Source organism: Equus przewalskii, chromosome 5 (genome assembly GCF_037783145.1).
Source record: "Equus przewalskii isolate Varuska chromosome 5, EquPr2, whole genome shotgun sequence".
Taxonomy (NCBI): Eukaryota; Metazoa; Chordata; class Mammalia; order Perissodactyla; family Equidae; genus Equus; species Equus przewalskii.
Window position 1 is genome coordinate 19,166,557 of NC_091835.1, and position 17,918 is coordinate 19,184,474.

Consider the following 17,918-nt stretch of genomic DNA (forward strand, 5'->3'; position numbering starts at 1 on the left):
TAATGCCTTTCTTTGTCTCTTGTTCCAGTTGTTGTTTTAAAGTCTGTCTGTCTGATATAAGTATTGCTACCCCAGCTTTCTTTTCATTGCCATTTGCATGGAGTATTTTTTCCTATCCCCTCACTTTTCAGTTTGTGTGTGTCTTTAGGTCTTAAGTTTGCCTCTTGTATGCGGCATGTATATGCATCTTCTTTTTTTATCCAATAAGCCACTCTCTGTCTTTTGATTGGAGCATTTAGTCCATTGAAGAATGTCCTTATTCTTAAGAGATGTCTTTATTAGGAGATACTGGCTAAAGTGCTTGGGGTGAAGTATCTTGATGTCTTTAACTTACTTTCAAATGGGTCAGAAAACAAAACAAGGCAAAACTCTGTGTGTGTTTGTGTGTGTGAGGCTGCGTGCAAGAGAAAGCAGGTGCAGCAAAAGTTTAACATTGGATGAATCAGTGAGTGTTTGTAATATCACTCTTTCAACTTTTTAGTGAATTTAAAAGTCTTTAAAATAAAAAATTGGGTGAAACATATCCTATGCATTACTGAAAGAAAAGAATTGCCATCTCCACAGCTTAGGTATGTAGTTCAAGAGCTGGCATTGCTCTTCCCCAGGCTTTGGCTCCAAAGTATTCTAGAGCATGAAATTACTACTGCTTGTAGTTAAAAATTCACCTGGTTTGGTCTGCTCTTTTCAGTTGGATATTTTTCCTAGTAATTAATTTTATTTAAAGAATCATAATTTTATTTCCCATTAAAAATACCTATGTCTCACACAAGGTGTCAGTAAAGAAAATCTTCTCTAAAAAATTTTAAATTGTTTGAATAACAGTGGATTAAGAGAGAGTCTTGGGAAAATTAATGAAGCCTTCCAATATTTTTGCAAAAATTACTGTTTTTTATGGGTGTACTGTAAAAGTTAAACAGAATGAGGCCATGTTATACCAGCATATAATTTAAAAAGCTTATACAAAAACCTGTTATTCTACGTAGTACATGCTTGCATTGATAACCTAAAATTTGTTAAATAACTTTTTATTTTTATAAAATAAAATTTATTTTTCCCACTATGATCTGTAAAATTTGGTTCCTACTTTAAAGTGAGTTTACTTTTGGGCCTTTTGCTGCTATAACTTATCCTTAGATATCTTATATTTTTTGTCTCTTTGACCTGGCACAGAGCAGGCATTCAGTTAGTGGTAGCCTGGGTGAGTGGAAACAGCAGTAGACTTGGGAGTGAGGTGAGCAAGGTTGGAGTCCCTACTCTGCTTCTGAAATGAGGGAGTTGGGCAAAATTATGTCAGAAGTTCCTTCTAGGTATAAAGTTCCATGGCAAAATATATTTTTGATAATGTTAAGGATTTAATCAGGGAAGCTGTGATGAGTCATGGACAGAAATGGTTTGGGGGTTCTTCCATTGATACCTGCTCCGTCCCTTAAAACCATGACAGCCTGTGCCACTTACCGCTGCCGTTTGTTTATTCATCTACTCAGCAATTATGGAGTGATTATGATGCTCCCGATGCTGTGCTGGGCCCAGGCCTTACAAAGGTGAAGCATGCATGCAATCCATCCGTCTAATGGATTTTTACCAAGAGCCTGCTAAGTGCCAGGCATCTTGTGTAGCCTTGTGTCCCCAGTGACTGGGGAGCTCTTCAAGAGGTACCTCCTTACAGATGCCTACTGCTCCTCTCCCCCCTCCCTCTTTTCCCACAGCTGACCCCAGAACTTCTTTGTTTGGCTGTGGAAAGGTTAATGCTGATTACAATAATTTATATGAATTGCTTGCCATTTATGTCTTTTCGCCTCACTGCACAGCGACCCCTGCTATTGTCTATATATCGGATAATCTCTCTTTTGAGTTTTCATTAAAGCATTTACATCCAATTCACCTCTGCTGCATTGCTCACAGAGCACAGCAGCTCCAGGGGCTCTGGTCTTACTGCTACCCTGTTCTCCTCTTATCCTGTTCTTGGAGCGTATGAGCTGCAGAAACGAAGTGCTGGGTCAGCCCCCACGTTCTGCCAGTCCCTCTCTTCACCACAGGCTCTCTCTCCTTTAGCAGGTGTGATTTGAGAGTTAGAAACACCACAGAGCATAAAAGATATGATTGCAGGTTATTTGGAAGTTTTTTGTGGTTCATCCTGACTATGAACATGAACATGTTCATGGAATTGAGTACTCTTCTGCTTCTATTTTGTGATGTGTAATGTTTTTTAACTTTAAAGCAACCCCTTTTCCTTTATTAGCAGTTTCTGTTCTTTTCCTTTATTAGCAATATCACTGAGAATATTAAACATTCTTGTGGAAATTCAAACAGATTTTCGTTGTAAACTCTAAAGAATCGAATAACTTTATTTAAACCAGTGATTCTCAAGTTCTTTTCATCTCTGGATACCTGTACACTCTTAAAAATTATTGAAGACTCCAAAGTGCTTTTGTGTATATAAATTATATCTATCAATATTTCTGTATTTAAAATTACAACTAAGAAAGCTTTAAAATATTAATGCAAGATATGTGCACTTACTTGTAGTTGTGTTTCTGTGTACATTTAAAGAAAACTCCAGATTTCAAAATAAGGACTTATTGGGCATTAATGAGGTTAATGAGATTATAGTAAATATAATCACAGTTGGAATACTGAGGAAAAAATAGAATTAACCTCTAAAATGTACTTGTTTATACTTTAAATCTAATATCTTAGAAAATTGTGGAAAAGACAAGAATACATAAACACACTTTCTGTTAGTCACTAGAGCAGGAGTTATCAAAAGTATTGTGTAAAGGACCAGATAGTAAATATTTCTAGCATTGTGGGCCACACTGAGACACAGACTTCTCTGTCACAACTACTCAACTCTATTGTATCCTGAAACCGTGGTGGAGAATATGGCTGGATTTGGTCTGCTGGCCAGTTTAGTTTGCTGACCCCTACTTTACACTCATGAGAGAATGAAAGTGAAAAGAAAAAATGAAGGGTTAATATAATTGCGAACAGAGTCTTGACCTTGTGGACCTTCTGACAGGGTCTCAGACCACACTTGGAGAAAGACAGGTTTAAGCTATTGAAATCGATAGTTGATGCTGAACAGGACTTTAGTGCATGTTTTAATTATTCTTTACTGTTAGGAATTTCCACACTTCTTTAGTTCCTTAGTTTTAAGTAGTTATTGGATTGTTTTTTTCCCTTATTTTTTCCTGTGGAGTGCTAATTATAATAATTCAGGCTAAAATCTGTTGCCTCAATCCTTTTGCTCAGTTGTGGGGTCTTTTTGGGGGAGTTTGTGCCCTGTTTTGCTGTTTTGACTATAGCGTGGTCTATCTACATCTTAATTTATCAAACCTATTCACATTGTGAATTCCAGAATCTTAGATCCTCTTAATATGTTTACATAGTTTATATATAGCATTATCTTACACATTTCTTATTAGAAAATACTTGAGTATTTTGTATGTTTTAGTATTAACTTGAAATTTTTTCTAGTATTTTCCCCATAGGTAATAGTTGTTATGTAAGAGAGCTATTGGGGTTGTTTTTGTGTATTTTTTAGCTTGATACCTTAATGAATGCTCTTATTATTTCTAATAACTTTTTAGTTGGTTGTTTTAATTTTCTAGGTATAAAATAACTTTATCTGCAAATAATAATTTTGCCCCTTCGTTTCTAATTTTGTGCTTCTTATTTATTACCTCATTTCAATGGCCATTGCTTTAAGAACTGTATTACATAATAGTGGTGATTGCCTTCTTCCGGACTTAATGGGAATGCTTCCAGTATTAAACCCTCAAGCGCAATACTGGTTATTGGCTGGAGACCCAGTTAACCAAGTGTCCTCTTTCTTTTTTACTAAAAGTCTCTATTGGGAATGGATATTGAATTTTTTTCAAGTGTCTTGAGCTTCTTTCAAGATGCTGTTTTTCCCTTTGGCTTGTTTACATGATGACATGTAACACTGAATAATTCTTGTATCCCTCATTCAACCATGACCCTCATTTGGTCATGGTACATAACATGTTTTAACATGTAACTCAGTTCTGTTTGCTAATAATTTATGTATGATTTTTGGATTTCTAATACAAAATGTGATATTAGTCTGCAGTTTCTTTTTATTGTGCTGTCTTTATTGTGTTTATCAGGCTCTATTAACTTTGTAGGAAGAATTGGGGAGCGTTTCTCAGTGCTCTGGAGCAGTTAAAAGAGCATCGAGAATAAGCACATTTTCTCGGACTTGAAACATGGACTAGAGCTTTCTTTAGCTTGCAGCTTTCTCCATCTCTAATGATTACTAAATTCTGTAGGGTTTTTTTTTTTTTTTTAAGATTTTATTTTTTCCTTTTTCTCCCCAAAGCCCCCCAGTACATAGTTGTATATTCTTCGTTGTGGGTCCTTCTAGTTGTGGTATGTGTGACGCTGCCTCAGCGTGGTTTGATGAGCAGTGCCATGTCTGCGCCCAGGATTCGAACCAACAAAACACTGGGCCACCTGCAGCGGAGTGTGCGAACTCAACCACTTGGCCACGGGGCCAGCCCCATGTAGGGTTTTTAACTCTTGCATTAATTTTGATAATTTATGTTTTCTAGGAAAGTCAAACATTTTAAACACATATTCTGATAGAATAGAATTGTACAGTCTTTTCAGTTGTTTAATTTCCCCTGCATCTGTGATCATAACCCCTTTCAGTTTCCCCCTCATTTTGTATTATACTAGCTAGTGACCTATCTGTTTAATTTTTAATAGAAATTTACTTTACTCTTTTTATTTATTATAAGTAACTAATTTCTACTTTTATGTTTTATTACTAGGGACTTTCTTTTAGAGGTGTTAAGTCTGAGGTGGTCATCTGTAGCTGGAGATACAAGTTGACGTTCATGATAGAAGTTTGGACTGGAAATGTAGTTTAGAGTCATTGGTATCTAGTTAGTTCCTTGAAGAACTCCTCTATCCTAAGAGTTCCTTTAAAGGCCTGTTGGGGGACAGGGGCTTACCTGTTCCCTTCTGCCCCTGGGTTCCCCTCCTTGAAAACAATAAATATTGTTTTTCAGACTGTTCCTTGCCTTAGAGTCTGTGTAACAAACAGAAATTCTTGTGGGTTAAAAAAAAATTGTGTGTGTGTGGTAAAATACATATAGCAAAAAACTTACCATTTTAACCATTTTTAAGTATACAGTTGAGTCCATTACATGCATGATGTTGTGCCACTGTTACTACAGGCTTTTCCAAAACCTCTTCATCACCCTAAACAGGAACTCTATAACTATTAAGCAATACCTCCTCATGTCACCTCCCCCAACCCCTGATAACCACTAATTACTTCCTCTCTATAAATTTGTCTATTCTTGATATTTCATATAAGTGGAATTGTACAATATTTCTCCTTTTGTATCTGGCTTATTTCATTCAGCATCATGTTTTCAAGCTTCATCTATATTGTAGCATGTATTGAAATGTCATTCCTTTTTATAGCTGAATAATATTCCATTATATAGTGTATACCACATTTTGTTTGTCCATCCATGTTGATGGACACTTGAGTTGTTTCCATCTTTTGGTTATTAAATAGTGAGTAATGCTGAAATGAACATTGGTGTGCAAGTATCTGAGTCTCTGTTTTCAGTTCATTTGGGCGTATACCTAGGAGTAAAATTGCTGGATCATATGGTAATTCTGTGTTTAGCTGTTTGAGAAATGTGGGGTTTTTTAAAAGGAATTTTGGTGTTGTTAATTACATGGTTATTAGAAGGGTTAACAGAAATAGAAAATCATAATGAATTATAAGAAATCTTGAAATAATAATAATTACATCTGTTCTTTATTGAAATATAACTGGAGCTTGTCCAATTCTTTCTCCAACTTGTCCTTTTTGCTTCCTCCTCTTCCCATTTTTTGTTGTGGTGTCATTCCTCCCTACTTACCTATTTTCACTTTGACACATCAGGAGACCTGGGGGCTTGGGTTTCAGAACATTTTTCTAACATTACATGTAATTTATTTTATAGAACATACTCTGTCCCAATCCATTCCTTACAACACCTGGGAATAAACATGCCTGTCAGCTTGCTTGCTAGTACTTTTAACACAAAGTTGTTGGAATGGAAATTTCAATAAAAGGAAGTACTCTATAATAAACATTATTCATGCTGTTGTCTGCAAATAGGAGTTCCCAGGCCTCTAGTGTGTCAGTCACTGTGTGCCTGCCCTTCTCCTCAGTGGAGAATGAAGACTTCAGGGTCCCTGGAGTCACCCTCCCTATGGCTCTTTTAACACCCTGTTCAGTATGGCACCTCTGATTGTCTTGCTTGCAGTGCACTTTTAGCTTTATACTTGGCTCCCTGGGATTATTTAATAATCCGCTTTTCTGGGCTCATGGGTAATGAGAAGGAAAGATCAACCTGTATGTGTGATGGTCTCATTTTCTCCTTATTTGCTATCCCTTGCTCACTAGATTCCAGTCACCCTTGGAATCTTTCTTCCCAGTCCACCTGCTCATCTCCCTCTCTGGTACTTTCCAGGTCAGGCCAGTCCATGCTGGTGACAAGGGTCATATCTGTTTACGGTTACCTTCCATTGCCATAGAAATCATAAAATTCTGGGCCTGCACAGGTCCTACAAGATCATGTACTCTTCTGGACATGTGATAGTCTACCCTAGAGGCTTGCAGTGGAGCACTTTACATTATTTATAAATTTTTAATGACATGAAATGAAAATAGTAAATTTGCTTTCCGTAAGACTGCAAAGTCAAATTACTTCACTTTTGATACAAATGATACCAGCTCCCCGTGGTAACATTGATTTTTCTTGCTGATCAGAAGCTCTAATAATCAGTTACATGTTTTTGATTAAAAAAAACCAGGATAGCAAATTAATTTTCCATGCAGTTAAATTACTAAAAGTACTTCAAAGTATGAGATCCTTGGGAAAAATTAATTTTTAAAAACATACTATAAAAAATCTGTGATTAAAAGGTTGGAAACAACTGATCTAGCTCATCCTTTTTGTTTTACAGACGAGGAAACTGAGGCTCAGAGAAGTTACTTGGCTTGTCCAGTGTCCCACAGGAAGTTAGTGAGTTCATAGAAAAAAATGCCTTATTCCTGTAATAGCAACAGACAATTTCACCAAATGGGTCATACTTTTGGAAGAGCAAATCATGCCAGATCAGTTTAATTTCTTTCTATAAGAATCTGGTGGACATTGTTCATTGGCCACCTAGTATCTGTTTCCCCTTTTCCCTTTCCCGTGTGTACCCAGATTTTCATCTGGACATCTGCTCCTTCCCCAGATCCCTTGTACTTGGGCGAAGTTGACTGCAGCTGCTGAGCTGAGTCTTGGTTGCCTTAAGTCAGTTGCTTGGTAGACGTTCTTACCTTTTGCCAATAGAACTTTCTGCAGCAATGGAAATGCTCTAATCTATACTGTCCGATACTGCAGTCACTAGCCACATCTGGCTGGTCAGCACTTGAAATGTGGCTAATGTGACTGAAACACTGCATTTTTAATTGTATTTAATTTTAATTAATTTTATTTCAAATAGCTACATGTGATTTGTGACTACTGTGTTGGATATTGCAGCTTCCTACCATTTTCTCTTCCATAGGCACATGACCTAAGCAGTCTAATCAGGGTGACTCCTGCTCGGAATTCTGGGATGTAAGTAGTTTTCTGATGGATATGAACAGGAAACATATATCCCTAATTGCTACTGGCAGCTGTCTTATCACTTGCTAAGTGTTGTGAATGGAAGAGTGGAGAATCAGAAAAAAACCTGGGCCCCAACAGCCATTAGTGGGCCCTGGATCAACTGATCCTGAAGCCTGCCTTACCTCTGGTCTTCCAGCTGCTTAAACCAATGAGTCACCTTTGATACATAGGCCAGTTTGTGTTGAACGTTCTGTCATTTCAACCAAGAGCATCTAAGCAGATAACAGAGGGAATAACAAGCCGGTATTGTGCTGGGAAAAGAAGGATAAATAAAGAGTAAAATCTTGACGCTTGTTCTTGAGGTAAAATTAGTCTATAAGAGGAGATACGGTAACAGACACGTGTTTTGGGTCTTGCCTACCTTAGTCCCCTTCAGTGGGAATTTCCTTTACTAAAGTGGTATCCGCCCCTGTCCCCAGGACCTTGGTTGGACCATGAGTAGACTCCTGTCCCAAAGAACATCAACACATTGACCAGTTACTCGTTAGATATTTTTTCTCCACATCTCAAGGATCCTGGAATTAAAATGTCACATGGAATGAGGACTGGAGACAAAATTATTAGGGAATAGAGGCTGCTGGTAACCACAGACAGTGCACATAGAGAAGAGGAACAGATCTGCAGAGAGAGGGAGGGACCGTTCAGAGACGAAAGAGGAGAAAGTGAAAGGAGGAGGGAGGAAGAGTAAGAAAAAAAGAAGACAGTTTATTCTTTGGGCCTTGAAAGATGAGTAGGGTTTGCCAGGTGAAGAATGCTATAGGTATTAACAGGGGCACAGAGGTGGATGGTAGGTAGAGTAATAGCTACAGTGGGAATAGTGCAGGATGTAAGGTGGGGAACCTGGAGAGGAGGCTAGAAAAATAGGCTATGGTGAGGTTTTGCCCAGTTTCCTCTGGCTGCTAAGAGATCGGGGTAGTAGGGAGTCATCCAAGGTTGTTATGGAAAGGAGACTGATTGTTAGAAAGAGGTGAGAAGTTGGGGCATGGCATGGGCCCACTTAAGATTAGAGATGCTGGAACACGTGACTGGGACCAGTGGCAGCTGGAATGCAGAAGGAGGGGATAATTAGTGAGATATTTCAGAACTAGAGTTGACAGAGTTCGATGGCAGATCAAATATTGAACTTGAGGCAGAGGAGGATTCAAGAATGAGATTAACTTGATATCTAGTTTAGCAACTGCATGGGACCTGACATTCTTAAGTGAGAAAAATAATACCAGGGGTGAGAAGGACTATAAATTCAGGTTCTGATCAAATGTTGAATTTGAGTTACTTAGGGGATATTCAGATTGTGACATCCAGTAGGTGATTGGAAATAGAAGTATAGACCCAGAAGATGGATGGTGAGAGTTACAGACCTGAACATTTCCAGTTGAACCAGTAGATGGCCCCCAATTGGAATTACTTGAAGTAGTCATTGTCCTATAAAACCGAGTGACAAGCTTGTACATATGGAAAACTCAGGGGCAAGGGTAAGGATTGGGAAGTAACTCTGATAAAGGTTTTAAGAGCCTGTACAAGATCTAACAGAAAATTGTATAGAACTAAGAAGGAAGTGATGAGTATTTTCAAGAAACAAAGGAATGCCTCTCTTTCCTTAGTGAGTATCAAATGATTAAAGATTCTTTTCTCTTTTTTTTTTTGAGGAAGATTAGCCCTGAGCTAACATCTGCTGCCAATCCGCCTCTTTTTTATTTTTTATTTTTTGCTGAGGAAGACTGGCCCTGAGCTAACATCTGTGCCCGTCTTCCTCTACTTTATATGTGGGACGCCTACCACAGCATGGTGTGCCAAGCGGTGCCATGTCTGCACCTGGGATCCGAACCAGTGAACCCCAGGCCACCAAAGCAGAACATGTGCACTTAACTGCTGTGCCACCGGGCTGGCCCTGATTATTTTCATTTAAAAAGACTAATTCTTGTGGCTGGCCCGGTGGCATAGTGGTTACGTTTGCATGCTCTGCTTTGGCAGCCTTGGATTTACGAGTTTGGATTCTGAGTGTAGGTCTACACACTGCTCATCAAGCCATGCTGTGGTGGTGTCCCACATACGAAATAGAGGAAGATTGGCACAGGTGTTAGCTCAGGGGCGATCTTCCTCACCAAAAAAAAGTAAGTAAATAAAAAGACATTCTCACAATTACTTAAAATCAACCTTTATTCAGGGACGAGCGGATTGTCAGAGAAAAGTTCTATTTGGTATTTATTGAGGTGGGAAACTGAGAATCGGCCACAGGTTGGCATAGTTAATGTCTTCCTTCCCACCTCCCTCTACCTGGGATTCTGAGCACTACTGTCTGTGAAGTTGGTGTTCAGGTCTTCAGATTCCTCGAAGGGAAGGCCTAATCAAGCACATCTTCCCTGTTCATCCCTTTGGTCAGCATGCGCCAGGTTTACTCAGTTGAGTAATGAAGCCTTTTTTGTAACTTAGTGTCCAACCTGCTTCCTTAAGGTTTTGTGTATTTTTTGCTTTGTTAGAGACCCTTTCATTGCCACTGTGCAGAAATACGTGCCTACAGACTCATCATACTGGCATTGATTTCTCCTTTATTGGATCACTCTAAATAATGCCTTTTCTCCTTTGAGAACTACTCACTAGGTTTTTCAAATCATGCAGCAACATGTCAGGGCAAATCTTTGTCTAACTAATAGACTGATGGTGGCAATAACCTATTGAGATTTTCAAAAAGCTGTTGAAGATTCCAGCTAAGCCTGTTGGGGAAAAAACTGGGTTGCGTGGCTCTGGATGGGGAGAAGGAACTAACAGCTATCCTACTCTGGGTGTAGAATGTCCAGCATTTAAGACAGATCTTATTTAACATTTTACAGTAGAAAATTGTGCCTGATTTTCAGATACTGCTTAAAAAACAAAACTGAAAAACGAATGAGTCACCCCTACCCCTTTAAGTGGAACCAGCCTCCCACCCCTGCACACCCTTTCGCTAGCCCCCCGGGTGAAAGCTCGGTAAAGTCTCTCCTCTCTGCTCCCAGTTAGCTGACCCCCATTTGGCCGGTCTCCTCAGCTCTGACTCATTTGTTTGAGCCGGAAGCAGCAATCGAGTATGAACTTGATAGGCTCGACTTGGCTCTGACTCTCATTTTGACTCTCCTTATTTCAAAGCCCCTTTGATACCGGTTTCTAGACTACTACACTCTTGACTTTGCAGTTCACCCAGGCCTCTTCCACCTGCTGTTCCAGGTACAAATGCTCGTTGGGCCCACCTTGGTGCGTTGGGGCCAGGATCCAAACCTGTCTAGCTGGCCCTGTTTGCATCTCTACCATGGAAGGGGGATCCAACAAGATGTAGCAACACTCTTAGTAGGAAAAAAAAGTACTGAATAAGAGCTTTTGCTAGTCATTCTTGCCTCTTTTTTCCTTATTTGTAAAAAAAACCTTCATAATAAATACCTGCCTTGATTTCTTCACAGGTTCTTGCATAAATCAAATGAGGTAATGGAAAGGAAAGTCTCCTAAAAAGGAGAAAGCATAGTATTCCATCATGGGAATTTTCCAAAACGTTTTTTGAAGCCTGTTGCCTCTTGAAGCAACAAGTGTCAAATGAATCTTTCTGCAGAGGTTCTCAGACCATGTGATGTCAGTGATGAGCTCTAATGGCTGCCCTTGCCCACCTCCTGCCTGGGCTCTCCAGCCAGTGTTCTTGCACCTGCCCATTCAGATCTTAGGTCCAGCCAAACTGGACTTTGTATTGTTCCTAGCAATCCCTTCCCTCCTCTGCCTTTGTACGTCCATGCCTCCTCTTTTCTGCCGTGAATGCTGCCTAATTTCCCATCTCCTCCTGTGAAAATTCCTCCAATCTTTGAATGTCAACTGTCATTTTACATGTGTATTAATTATCTATCGCCGTGTAACAAATTGCCGCAAACTTAGTGGCTTAAAACAACACATTTACTATCTTGCATTTTATGTGGGTCAGTGTAATGTAGTAAGAAATATATATGTGGCCTCTGTTCCCAGTTCCTGCTGCAGAGCTTCTAAAACCCTTGGAATTTCCTGCATGATAGAAGCGTCTCTTGTTCTATGAGGCTGCTCTTGGTGGGCTCCTGGATAGCTTCAGAATGGTGGCTGGTCACCCGAAAGACCAAGCCATGATTAGAAGCTTGAAATTTTTAGCCCCACCCTCCATCCTCCAGGGAGGGGAGAAGGGCTGGAGATTGAGTTAATAGTTGGTCATGCCTACGTGATGGAGCGTCCATAAAAATTTGTCCACTGTGGGGTTTGGAGAGCTTCTGGGTTGGTGAATGCATCTATATAGTGGGAGGGTGGTGCACCTTGACTCCACAAGGATAGAAGCTCCAGCACTTGGGGTCCTTCTGGACCTTGCCCTATATACCTCTTTATCTGACTATTCATCTCTATCGTTTATTATATTCTTTGTATTAAACCGATAAACATAAGTTAAGCATTGCCCTGAGTTCTGTGAGCCATTACAACAAGTTATTGAACCTAAGGAGGGGGTCCTGGCAACCTCTTCCCCTGTTTGTAGCCAACTCAGACAAGTGTGGGTAACCTGGAGGCCCACTACTTGCGTTTGGTGTTTGAAGTTGGGGCCAATCTTATGGGACTGAGCCCTTAACCTGTGAAGTCTGCACTAACCCTGGGTAGTTAGTGTCAGAATTGAATTAAATTGTAGGACACCCAGGTGGTGTCCACAGAGAACTGGAGAATTGCTTGCTGTGGAAAACGCATACATTTGGTGTCCGAAGTGTTGTGAATAGAGGAAACAAGGTTCCCCTTTAGTCGAGAATCTGGACATAGCTCAGCTCTGTCCTCTGCTTCAGGGTTTCTCACAAGGCCACAGTCAAGGTGTTGCTCATCTGAAGGCTCGTCTGGGGAAGGATCTGCTGCTAAGCTTTTGTGGTTCTTGGCCAGATTCAGTTCCTTGTGGGCTCTTGAACTGAGGACCTCAGTTCTTTGCTAGCTGCTGGCCAGAGCCTGCTCTGAGCTCCTTGCTGCATGGGCGTCTCTGTATGGCAACTGGCTTCATCAGATCCAGCAAGGGAGAGAGTCTGCTATCAAGATAGAAGTTGAGTCTTATGTAACCTGACCGTGGAAGTGACACCCATCATGTTTGCCTTATTCTCTTGGTTAGAAGCAAGTCACAGGCCTTTCCCACACTTGAAGGAGAGGATTATACAAGGGCATGAAGGCCAGAGGTGTGAGGTTCATTGGGGGGTCATCTTAGAGTCTGCTCTACTTATTTCTTTCCAATAAGATCTTTCCCTTCAGTGACTCTTCTTCAGAGCTACTTTTTTTTCTTTTGCAGTTTACATTCCATGACTGATGTTATTTTGGTTGAACTTTTGAAAAAATTTCCCTCCTGTAACTGTTTTTGCTCATTTTTGTTGTGGTTCCCAGAACAGTCTTGTATTCAGCAAATGTTCTGCAGAGACTCCCCTTCCTTCCCTGCTTTGAAATTGAAGGATCAAACTAGTTCCTCTCCTGTTTAACACCTGAGTCCTTTTTTGCCTCGGCAGCCACATAGGATACATTATAAAACCTTCAGATTTGCCAATTTGGCGTCAAAAGCAGTGACTCATCCATGTCTATATAACCTGGCTGGGGTGATCTACATTAGTCTGATTTGCATTTATAACTGGAGCTTGTTACCTTATTAAGGAGAAGCAATTTTCCATCAAAGATGCTTCAAACATTAGCTGTTTTTGAGTGATGCATTGCTGTTTCCTGTGGGGCCTGATGTATCTCAGAAGTGATGCAGTCTGTAAAAATCAACTTCTTCTTTATTTTATTTTATTTTTTTTAAAGATTGGCACCTGAGCTAACAACCGTTGCCAATCTTTTTTTTTTTTCCCTGCTTTATCTCCCCAAACCCCCCAGTACACAGTTGTATATCTTAGTTGCAGGTCCTTCTAGTTGTGGGATGTGGGACGCTGCCTCAACGTGGCCTGACGAGCAGTGCCATGACCTCGCCCAGGATCTGAACCCTGGGCCGCTGCAGCGGAGCGCGTGAACTTAACCACTCGGCCACGGAGCAGCCCCTCAACTTCTTCTTTAAACTGTTTTCTTTTGCCTGGTAATGGTAACTTTGTGGTCCTCCTATTTTTAGATCACAGCAAATGAATTGGTAAAGGGGACTGGCTCTTGGAGAAGCAGCATTTTAATTCTTTCCCTTTTGCCCAAGCAGTGGGCTGGGTCTTATTATATCTGTTGGAAATGTTCCAAAGGATGAAATATTGCATGTGCTTTCAGAGGCTTGGAACATGAGAGATATGTGTTTGACATATGTGGGATTGCAGACTCCAAATATGGCAAAACTCATCAAGTCTAGCCTCACATGCTTTGAGGTTAATCTTTACTTAACCCTCTAAAATATCTTAGCACTTTTTTCATTTCTTGAAGTTTTGATGGATAGCTACTACATAGATGGCAGGTAAAGAAACACCAGTCTGATTTTAGTAAACACTGTGTTTCTGGTGTTGAAATGATCACATCACAGTAAGATGTGAAGCTTGGCCCCTTTAAGAAAAACTCAGATGGAAGTCAATTTAAACTTGGAGGAATCATTCATCTGTTGGGAAAGATGCAGAATTAGTAAGTTAAAGCCAGCCATAGATGAGAACACATAAGTGTGTGTGCCTACATTCTGGGTCTTTTGGGAGCCATGAGGCTGAAAGCCAATTAAAGCTTTAATAGAGAGAAATTAAAAAGTGGTTTCTCCTGGGCCAAAGAAAGATTTGGAGCAGAGAGTGCTCAGAGAAAAGCAGAAGAGTGTTGATGATGTAATTAATATAGTTAACAGCTGGGAATGGAAATCAGCACAAAGCCCCATCTGAGAAGACAACCCTGTGAGGGACTCAGGTTTGGGCCTGAAAGCCACGCTATCCAGGTCTCAGCTCCAGCTCAGGAACCTGAATGCATTTGCATGGTCCGCTTGATGAGGAGGGTGACCAAATCCTGTCACGAGTACCTCCTTTCTTAATCCCTCACCAGGTTGTAAATTAGAACAGTGCAGGAAAATGGGGTAGTGGAGGGATTTTTTTTCTTCTTAATGCTTGAGTATTAGCTTCCTTTTCATTGATTTATTCATCCTATTACTCGTGGTATGTTAAGTCCTTCTTTCCCTGGTCTCTACTTATCTGTCTTCTCTCAATGTTATCATCTAATTGATGTTCCCAACCTCTACCCAGACATGTAGAACCATATCTCCAGCTTGGGTAGATGACATTGTCATACTTCTATCCTGTTGTCACCCCAAACTTGAAATGTGCCCAAAACAGAGTTGATTGACTTCTCCCAGTATCTTATCACTCAGGCACATCTCTCAAAAATCACCTTTTCTTTTTCATCCTCACTTCCGTCAGTTCTGTTCGGATCCTGAAGGTTCTGTGGCATCATGGGAAGGGATGAGGTGTCGGCATTCGTGAGACTTGGGTTTGAATCCTCTCCGTGCCACTTCCTGGCTGGTAACCATGGGCAAGCGTGTTATTGATCTTGGTGAGCCTCATTTCCCTTATCTCTAAAATTGGCATGACTATACCTGCCTCATTCGATTACTGGAGAATATTCACTGCGGTAGTGTATGTAAATCACCTAACGGTGCCAGGCGTGTGCAACAGGTGCTCCATAACTAGTTACTGTTATTATTTTGAACGCATAGAGCACAGTGCCTGGCATGTTCAGGCCTGCTGTTTTGGGGTGCTGTTCACATGTGATCCTCCCCTGGAATTTTGGAACCCAGCTCTGAATGGGGTGAGTATCCTAGCACTTTTCAGCACATGAATTTGGCTTCTGACTTTCGGAGAAACAAAAGGTGTCCCTGTGAACCCCTTCAGCCTTTGGCTGCCACACTTAGAAATGACTTGCTTCTAGACTCATCCCCTTCTCCATTTCTTCTGATACAGTGAAGTTGGCATCTCTCTGTCCTTCTGCCTGAGGTTAATCCTTTCCTCTGGGTTCTAGATCCCATCCCTTCCTGTCCAGGGGCCCCTCCCTTTTCTAATTGTGCCCTCTTCAACCGCACCTTCTTTAATGGTTCCTTCCCATCAGCAATTAACCATGTCCAAACCTCCCTTATCTTAAATAAAATAAAATAATAAAAATCATATTGTGATTTTTCTCTTCCCCTACAGCTGCCACCCTGTGTTATTCCGCTCCTTCACAGCCAGACTTCCGGAGCCTAGTACACACCCTCATCTCCGCAGTTCACCTCCCACTCAAGTCCCCATGCACGGCATTCTGACGTCACTGTTTCCTTCTTTGAAATTAGTCTCACTAGGGTTGCCTGTGACCTTGTCACTAAGGCCACGCAGCTGACCATGCTTTCTTTATTGAAACACTTGCTTTTTTTGGCTTCTCTGACTCCGCATTAGCTTGATTTTTCTCCTGCCTCTCTCACCACGCCTCAGTTTCCTTGCAAAGTTTCCTACCTGTGCTTTCTTAAATAGTGGTGTTCCTTACTGCTCTGACCTAAGCTTGCTTCCCTTTTAATTCGGAGCCCTCTCTGAAGGAGCCAGTCCACTCATTCATTTGCCTCCTGTACACAGGTGATACCCTCATTTCTCTCTCCAGCCCAGACTTCTCTCTTAAGCATCAGATCTAATATCCAACAGATCTAATATCCTACACCTCAGACTCACTAAGTCCCAACTGAACTTACATCCCCTCCTGATTGCCTGAAGATGCTCTTCCTATGGTAGCTCATTGCTCATTTGTCTATAGCAGTGGCTCTCATTCTTCAGTGTGAATCAGAATCAGAATCCTCTGGAGGGCTTGTTCCAACAGATTGCTGGGCCTCACCCCCAGAGCTTCTGAGTCAGTCGGTCTGGGGTGGGGCCTGAGAACTTGCATTTCTCAGAGTTCCCAGGTGATGCTGCTGGTCAGGGAACTATACTTTGTGAACTTCTGTTACAAGGAAATGAGGCAGTTTTTTCTGTTCCTTAGTCTACTTCTGTAACCTCCCCCACCTCCAGTTCCTCAGTAGCGTCTAAATAATCTTCTCAGTTTTGCCTTCTAAATACTTATCTATCCAGAAACTTCCATCCCCTCTGCCATTAGTCTGGTTTATTTAATTAATTAATTAATTAATTTTTTGAGGAAGATTAGTTGTGAGCTAACATCTGCCGCCAATCCTCCTCCTTTTGCCGAGGAAGACTGGCCCTGAGCTAACATCTGTGCCCATCTTCCTCCACTTTATATGTGGGATTCCTGCCACAGCATGGCCTGCCAAGCGGTGTCATGTCCGCACCTGGGATGTGAACCGGGGAACCCCGGCTGCCAAAGTGGAACGTGTGCACTTAATCTCTGCACCACCAGGCGGGTCCCTAGTCTGATTTATTTGAGTAACCTGCTAACTACTTCTTTTTTCTTTGCTTGAGGAAGATTAGCTCTGAGCTAACACCTGTGCTGATCTTCCTCCACTTTATATGTGGGTCACCACTACAGTGTGGCTGATGAGTGGTGTAGGTCTGCACCTGGAATCTGAACCCACGAACCCAGGCTGCTGAAGTGGAGTGCCCCAGACTTAACCACTACACCACAGGGCTGGCCCCTAACCTGCTAACTTCTTAAGTGCTTCTGCCTTAATGTAACATTGGGCCTTTCTGCCTCCAGTCTTACTTCTCCTAAATCTCTTCTCCATATAGCAACCAATGTGAGCTCCTTAAAGCATAAATCGTATTAGTGTCCTGCCTACTTTCTTCTCTAGCTCTCCCTTGCCTTTGGGATAAATCCAACCTCTTAATATTGGTCTGGCCTCTGCTTACCTATGTAGCACCATCTCTTGTCCCCTTTACTTTGCACAGAGTATACCAAGCATACAAAGTATATGCAGTTTAAATATATATTATATAGCAATTATTGAGTGCCTACTGTGTTCTAGCCACTATACCACTTTTACACACATTGATTTCATTTAATCTTCCCATTAACTTTGTAAGATGGGTCACATTTTATAAATGAGGAAGTGTGACCCATTTTATAATGTTGCCATTGTCCTGTACACTAGTCCTGTCCAGTCGGTTGTACCCAGGGTGACAGGATTGGATTCACTCAAAACTCACTGTAAGAGCTAGTAATAATAATAACAACATTAATAGTATTTAACAATTTTTATTAATGTACTCTGTGCCAGGGCTCTACATGTAAACATAACTCACGAGGTAAGCTACTCTTGGTTTACAAAGGAGCAAATTCAGAGAGAAGGACTAATTTGTTCAAAGCCACATAGTTTCAGGTCACAGGACCTGG

General features: G+C 41.0%; 1 protein-coding gene across 33 annotated transcripts in view; it reads left to right on the plus strand.

The window, feature by feature from the left end:
* Positions 1 to 17,918, plus strand: part of DIS3L2 (DIS3 like 3'-5' exoribonuclease 2) — a 344,241-nt gene that overhangs the window by 117,910 nt on the left and 208,413 nt on the right. For 2 of the 33 annotated variants that reach the window (XM_070620198.1, XM_070620199.1), the window contains one exon: positions 7,000 to 7,058. The exons of the other annotated variants lie outside the window; for them this stretch is intronic. In XM_070620198.1, the coding sequence (XP_070476299.1) occupies positions 7,000 to 7,058 (59 nt within the window). The remainder of the gene's footprint in view (positions 1 to 6,999; positions 7,059 to 17,918) is intronic. 33 annotated transcript variants of the gene reach the window in all.